At 32.9% G+C, this 7,318-nt stretch overlaps 1 protein-coding gene across 1 annotated transcript; it reads right to left on the bottom strand.

The window, feature by feature from the left end:
• Positions 1–1,128: 1,128 nt before the first annotated feature.
• On the bottom strand, positions 1,129–2,873 carry LOC129293446 (gibberellin 20 oxidase 2-like). Its single transcript, XM_054931427.1, has 3 exons — positions 2,190–2,873; positions 1,787–2,108; positions 1,129–1,628 (listed from the first exon to the last, which is right to left on the bottom strand). Exons 1-3 carry the CDS (start codon positions 2,747–2,749, stop codon positions 1,365–1,367), a joined length of 1,146 nt encoding a protein of 381 aa, XP_054787402.1. The 5' UTR covers positions 2,750–2,873; the 3' UTR covers positions 1,129–1,364.
• Positions 2,874–7,318: the final 4,445 nt, after the last annotated feature.

Below are 7,318 nucleotides of genomic sequence, written 5' to 3'. Positions count from 1 at the left end.
TTTTTTTATTTTGGTTCTGGTTTCATCATTTTTTTTTCTTTTCAGTGAAGGGATAAGGATTAAAAAAAAAATCACCAGAGGAATGTTGCAGCATTTAAAGACAGTATTTCTTTGCATCCAATTTGCATAAGCCTCCAAATTTCCAGGCAGGATACATCTGAATAATAATAAAATCAAACCAATTCCTCTATAGATTTTTGTTTCCTGTACCTCCGAATCATTCAAACAGTGGGCCACCTGTTATGTTGGAGTTATTTGCTGGTTTTTTGACCTTATTCCTTAATAGCTCCAAGAGCTACACAATAAAGAAATAACCCATGTTATTGCATTAAGAGCTGTAACATAGGATTCATTAGCAAAAGGAAATTGACAGTTTTGTGTTGATTAGCATTCCATTAAGCAGCACTTATAATATTCGTTTGGTTTCTCAAAATGGGTTATTTGGGAAAATAACAACACATAAAGGTCTTTGTTTGATAAGAGAGTTCATCTTTTTTCCCCTCACAAACATCGATGTATACAATGTTATTACACTTCTATTATCATTATCATATATTCAACAGTAACTATTTTGTTTTCGTTATAAGATTATAATTGACCTTATTATTCATCATAAAATCACTATTTTTACTACATTCACCTTTTCATTCCATTCCATTCAAAATACCAATCAAACCTTGAATATAAAGATCATATACTGTTTGAAGCTATGGAAGCATAACCTCTTTCAGCCAAACACTAAAAGAAATTAACCGTCTAGGGTTGTCTTCATTAGAAGCCGAAGGGAACTTGTAATGTGTAACTAGGTACATTGTCACAAATTCAAATAAGAAGCAATTTTTTCCCTTGCAAAGAAACAAAAAAACAAAAGAATGAGGGGGAAAAGGTAGACAACTCCCTCTCTCAAAGCACTTATCAAAGACCAATGGCCTATTTGGTTGACATTTTCTAATAATTAAATAAAGTTTGAGACAGTGATCCAAGGGTGAAGAATCCTACATAATCTAACTTATGGGCGGACTTTAACTTGTTGTACCCGGTAGGTCCTCCTTGCCAAAAAGCAAATAGAAAGAGGGCTACTTTTGAATTTGAAAAAAAAAAAAAGTAGCTTGGATTTACCATATCATATATTCTTATTATGCACAGTACATGAAGACACAAAATCATTGCAGTCAACAATCACTCTATATCTTCTAATAAAGGCTACAAAATCATCTTATTCATTTCTTATCACTCTTGTACATTCCCTGTTTCCTTCATTACTCAAAAACATTCACTTCCCTGTGCCTCCCCTGCTTCACCAGCACTCCTGTTTTCTGTTGAGTGCGCTAAAATCCACCAGATTAGTGCTGCCCTCTGAGATTTCAGGACTTGTTTCGTTGGACCCAGTTGGTAAATTGCTCGAGGGTGTTCATATCCGCCCTGTAATGTTTCTGAGTGAACTCAAGCAACATAGGCCACGTGAAATCTGGGTAGATCCTTGGGCTCACGTAGTTCACTAATTCACTTGGTGGAGTCACCACCTTATCATCTCGCGGACACAAAAAGAAAGCAAGAGATTTTCTTGTTGTTTGGCTGTTCACCACTGCCCTATGCAGGCAACTCTTGTATCTGCCATTTGAAAGAGCCTATATCAGATAGACAAAAAGGGTTTATCAGTTAGTCACAACGAAAAATCGTATCTGAAATTCCAGAAGAACAGGTAAGACCTGAAAGATAATGTTTTGCCATAAGCTTGATATTAAATTTGACAGGACAAAAAGCAAAAAGAATCACAATAGCATACCATGAAGGTGTCACCAATATTGACCACAAAAGCATTGAAATTAGGGCTAATGGAATGCCATTCATTGTCGACATAAACTTGGAGGCCACCCACTTCGTCTTGGTGAAGAATAGTTAAAGAGGTTGGATCACAGTGAGGACCAGTGCCTAAAGTGAGGTCTGGTTTTTGACAAGGCGGGTAATAATTGAGCCTCATTATCGAATTGTTCTTATCGAAGAATTCCCTGAAGCTCGTTCTCCCGACTTCGAGGCTCATTCCCAAGAGCTCCATTATAACCAAAGAAAGGTTGCTCATGGCTTCGCAGTACTCCTGGTAAACCATCCTGTTTAATGACAATCGTTTACTCAGTCAACAGATGAACATGAAGAGCATAACATCAATTCATACGAAACAACATGGTTACCCGAATTGGTCGAATTCTTGGCCCATTTTTTGGCATAAGTAGTCTCTGACGAGGTTTTGTGAGTGTTTATCTGCTGAGAATTGGAAAGAAAGGGTCTCTTTCCAAGGGAGTTTAGAGGAGAATCTGCCAGTGAAGCTACTAGCGTAGCCACAGTGCTCCCCTGGTTTTCTCTGAGCTCTCTGTTTCTGAGACAGGGGTTGCTCAAAGAAATCATCCATGAAACGGTGGGCATCAGAGATCAATCTAGAATCAATCCCATGGTTGACAACAAGGAAGAAGCCGTGCTTTCTGCAGGCCTCGCCCACAAGTCTGGAAGCTTCCATGGTCGCAAAAGGGTCTCCGGAGAGAAACCCTCTGAGGTCTATGAACGGAACAACCAGCTCAGGAGGATTCAAGCATGGCTTCTCTTCATCAGGCCATATAAACTGCTTTGGAAGATGGGGCTGATGCCTGAGAAGAGCGGCATCAAAGACCAAAAGCTCTTGCTCTTTATCTTCTTTGGTGCCGTGTTTTGGTGGGTGAGGCATGGAGGGAACGCTTGCTATGCAGTCAATTGCCATTGCTTTAATGTCTGAAGCTTCTAGCTATGGCGGAAGGGGAGGCGGAGGGACGGGGGGAGAGAGAGAAATAAGTTTGAAGGAAGAGATGAAGGAAAAGCCAAGGCCGCTTATGGGAGAGCAAAAGTTGGAATCTCGTATATATATATAGAGGGAAGCTAATTTCTCACTCCACGGTGGGCTCTGATTTTTGAATATTTAAGTTTTGCAGAGGAGGGGCCTCAGAAGAGGGCATTTTGCGGAGCAGGTGCAGAGGATTCATATGAGAATTGGCCCACATTTTTATGGTATTTGTTTTTGGTGTTGTGTCCTGTATATAACGTTTCCCAGTGGCATTTTTGGCATTTCTTGCCTCGGTAGTCATCCTCAGGCCTCAGTTATTAAATCGAGATGCCTGCGGAATTGCCTAGTCACTGAAGATTATGCACTTAGAGAAACGAATTCTTGCATAGACTCACTGGTCTAGCATGTTCAACATTTTAAAAACATCTCTTACTCTTTTGAATTGATAATCCTCCACTTGGATGTAAATTTGCGCAATGATAAGAATACTCAAATGAAGATTATAATATTGAAAACCAAGTAAAATCAATTTGTTCAACCAATAAATTGTTAAAGAAATTTCTTGACAAATTCAATTAAATGCTTTACTAATTACTGGTCTACTCATGGTTCAATTATGATATTGACTATTATCTTTTGAACTACTACCTTGATCAGTTTAATAATTTGTCTAAATTTCAACACCTTACCCAGGATAGTTTTCTAAGATAGTTTATTGGCCCCCTCCTTATATGATATTTATGCCCTAGCCATTTGTATTCCAAAAAAAAAAAAATAGATGCAAATCATAAATTAATTGAGAAACACATTAAATTATAAAATATACTAATAATAAATAAATGTAAAATAAATTTTAAACTATGATATATATATTTTATAATATACACCAAATATCACTATTACAAAAATGATATTTAGTAGCATGTATTTTGTAGCAATAAAAAATGAAATATCACTAATATTAAAGTTAAAGTAGAGAGGTGACATTTCTTATATTATATGCCATCGCTCACAATTATTTTTTATTTACAATTTTAACAAATAACAAGAGGTGATATTTTAGGAATGGCAAAACGCTATCTCTCTTCTTTTTAACTAAATTAATATTTTGTTAATAACCAAAAGTAGAGATGTGATGTTTTTAAATTGAGAACTCCACCTCTTTACTCCATTAATGATTTAACATTTTTTATCATATTAAGTAATTATTTTATTTAATGTTAAAAATAAAAAATTTTAAAAAATGTTTTAGAATTTCAAGTTATTATATTTTTTTAGTATATTTTTATTAAATATTCACCGGATAGATTTAAAAATACATATTAAAATATGTGGTTACATACCAAGAAATGAAATGAAATATAAAAGTATGATTGCATTCATAATTGTAAATTTAACTTAAATAATATTAAAAAATTCAATTGATTATATGCCATGGAGGAATTCTTTTTTCCTTTTTTTTTTATCTTATCTTATTTTAATTCTAAATCTCGTTTATATGTTTGGCCAACCCAAATCGTTTATATTAAACTATAACTGTCTAAATTTATTTATTTTCCCAAAAATTTGCATCTCAATAACATTTTTTAAAAGATTAAATTTGTGCTATGAACAAATTTGTTCACAGTATGAACTATATAATCTAATGAAGATAGAGAAAAGGGATAAGAAAGTGAAGAGAAACCAACTTTAGATGAAGGAGTGGGAAGAGAGAGAAATTGACTATTTAATGTCTTGAAAGCATAGCAAAGGTTCTAAAGATTTCTCAACGATCCTCTGTGTAGATAGACAATAATTAATAAAAGCCCTTTATTTGTAAATGAGTTTGGGGTTACTCTGTCCTTTTGGTATGACAGAAAAATCTAGTAAAAGCCCTCCTTGTCAAGTATCAACTTAATTTTAATTTAAAAAAACACGTTATCATTTAATTATATATGTGACAGAAGACCCACGCATACACGCTTATTCTTCCCAATGTTAAGGGATAATTAACACTTTAATACTGAAAATAAATTATTTATACTAGAATAGACATTTTAATTTTAAAAATACATTTGCATGCACGTTATTTGAAGCCATCGGCACCATATCTTAAGTAAATTTGCTTTCGATATATTCACGCGTGTGTTGTTCATTAAATTAATTTATCTTGCTTTTAAAAATATCTTGATTATATTTTTTTTGGTCGAAGAAGAAACATAAAAAAAGAGTTTATCTATTTTTTCTTCATTTGCAATGGTTTTTTAATTAAAAATAAATATCACAATATATGATTCATAGCGAATCAACATCACCATCAAAGATCACATGAGCTGCACCTCCTCGGCCTTACTTAAGAACATTTAGGGCTTGATGAGATATTTGGAAGCAAGATTGACTTGGACTTAACGTTGACTTTTTTTTTGTTTAAGTCTAAATAAAAATTTTGAAAATATTATTTACACACACTCAAGATATTATAATATAATCTATTACAACGTCTTTTAACGTCGCCGAAAAATTAGTCCCTTCGTTTTCCGATTCTAGCACCCCAATCCTTGATAAATAATATCAATGTTCAAGCACCAAATTCCTTTTTACCGTTTGTCAAAATCATATTGAAAGCCATAGTAGAAATGTTGAGAACACGAAGTGGTGCAATTAAAATAATAACACACATACATATAGTGATGATATAGAGAGAGAGATAGAGAGTTATATTTTACAGTGCAAAATATACAAACCTCGCTCCTAGATAGAGAGTTAGCGATGATCTTTTGACCATGCAATATTTATCATTATACATTATCTACTTTCATTGTTATACTATGGATCTCTCGCTATTTATTTATCTTAATATATACCACACAAGTTTAATTTCTTGTGAAGTTTAATAATTAACTTAGTTAGTATAAGCAAGAGCAAATCATAATAGAATTAAAAAGTTGCACCTAAGATTCTCCCCCTCAATTTTGTTTTACTGTAAAATGCATATATAGACTGTAATGGAGGGCACATGGGAGATTCATGCTAATTTATATTATATAAAGGGATAGAAAGCCTTAATTAGCTGTGTAGCAAATAGGATGGCAGTGAAAATGACACGTTCCTTTACAATTATTGAGGAACTACATATCTATGATTAAGCTAAATAAGCAAACGGCTTAGTAACCCAGCTTAAGAAGGACCCCAAATAAAGTGATAATTAATTGTAAGAGAAAATTTGCAACATCAAGTTTTTTTTTAATAATAAATTGAAGTATCACCTTCTCAAAGTTATCGTATAATTAATTGTCCATCCCTTCACCATAATAAAGACGCTTTTTAACGAAGAAGTGTAACTGGTAAATAATAACAAGCCTTGGATATCATATATTCTTTTTAAGTTTTATTAATGGAGATATTGTTCCATGCATGTGCGTTCTTGTATGAGTAAAATATGAATTCCACAAGTCTTCTCAACATTGGGAAGCAATTGGAGATCGATGATGATGAAAAGATAAAGTGTGTATACATGCTTACATACATACATATATACAGGTTTTAACTATATAAACATTACAATGAGAAAAGTGAGTGCCATTTTGAAGACAAAGAAGGGCTCAGAGTGTTCTATCGTTTTCCACTGAAAGATGACTCTTTTTGACCCACATGGATCATCATTTATGTACATATTGGTTTGGTGGGTCATTTTGAGTTTTGGATTTTATCACTCACTTATTGGTTTGTAGTTAATAGATTGCAATCTTGATGGTCTTCTTAACAACAATTAATTAAATGCTGATTAACTTTTTGATGCAAGTGAGCACTACAAACAATTGACTTCCAAGTTGCGACAGTTCTATATATCACTCAACATCCACTTTCGTCTGCAATTTTTCAGTTTTTAGTAAATTAAACTCTGATGTGTTTTCTGTTAACGATTTTGCAATTCATTTAGTCCATAAGAATTAATATTTATTTTTTAAAAAATGACATGGAATCCATGTGTTTTACAAAGTTGATGTGATTCGTATGGATTACACTATTCATAACTTACCAACACAACAAGTTTATTTGTAATTAATTAATTATATATATATATATATATTGATAGTAATACCGAAATCTTTAAAGCTATACAATTAAGTAAAACAACAACACAGCAATAATAATATCATCCCTCACTTATATCAAATTTGGTTGGAAGCAGGGTTTTGCTGATTTAGCTATGATTAAAGCTTAGCAGTATTTTAAGAAGAAGAAGAAGAAGAGTTGGCCAAAAAAAGGAGAAGAAGAAGAGGAGGAAGTACAAATTGAATTTTTATAAGAAAAGGAAATCGCAGGCATTTTTCTTTTTTACAATTTTTTCAAGAGAAAATATTAAATTTTTTGCTGTTGGTATTGACATGACTATGGATATATTGGGCATAATAACTAGTCCACGTGCAATTACTTCATAGTCTAATCAACACGGATTGGCAATTGGTGTTTTATCATAGTGATTCTTTCATGTCATCATTTTTATTTTATTTATATAAAAAGTAAATA

This window comes from Prosopis cineraria, unplaced genomic scaffold, assembly GCF_029017545.1.
Source record: "Prosopis cineraria cultivar Desert tree isolate PC_DT_omini unplaced genomic scaffold, ASM2901754v1 PC14, whole genome shotgun sequence".
In the NCBI taxonomy this organism is placed as follows: Eukaryota; Viridiplantae; Streptophyta; class Magnoliopsida; order Fabales; family Fabaceae; genus Prosopis; species Prosopis cineraria.
Note: the sequence above shows the minus strand (reverse complement) of the source record. Positions and strands in the feature narration are given on the sequence as shown.

What these genes read in the sequence shown, in the direction of transcription:
- LOC129293446 (XM_054931427.1), bottom strand. Translation starts at nt 2,749, where the DNA reads ATGGCAATTGACTGCATAGCAAGCGTTCCCTCCATGCCTCACCCACCA. An exon ending in CAAGAATTCGACCAATTCGG is followed by an intron (nt 2,109 to 2,189) that starts GTAACCATGTTG and finishes GTCATTAAACAG; the next exon opens with GATGGTTTACCAGGAGTACT. An exon ending in ATATTGGTGACACCTTCATG is followed by an intron (nt 1,629 to 1,786) that starts GTATGCTATTGT and finishes TATCTGATATAG; the next exon opens with GCTCTTTCAAATGGCAGATA.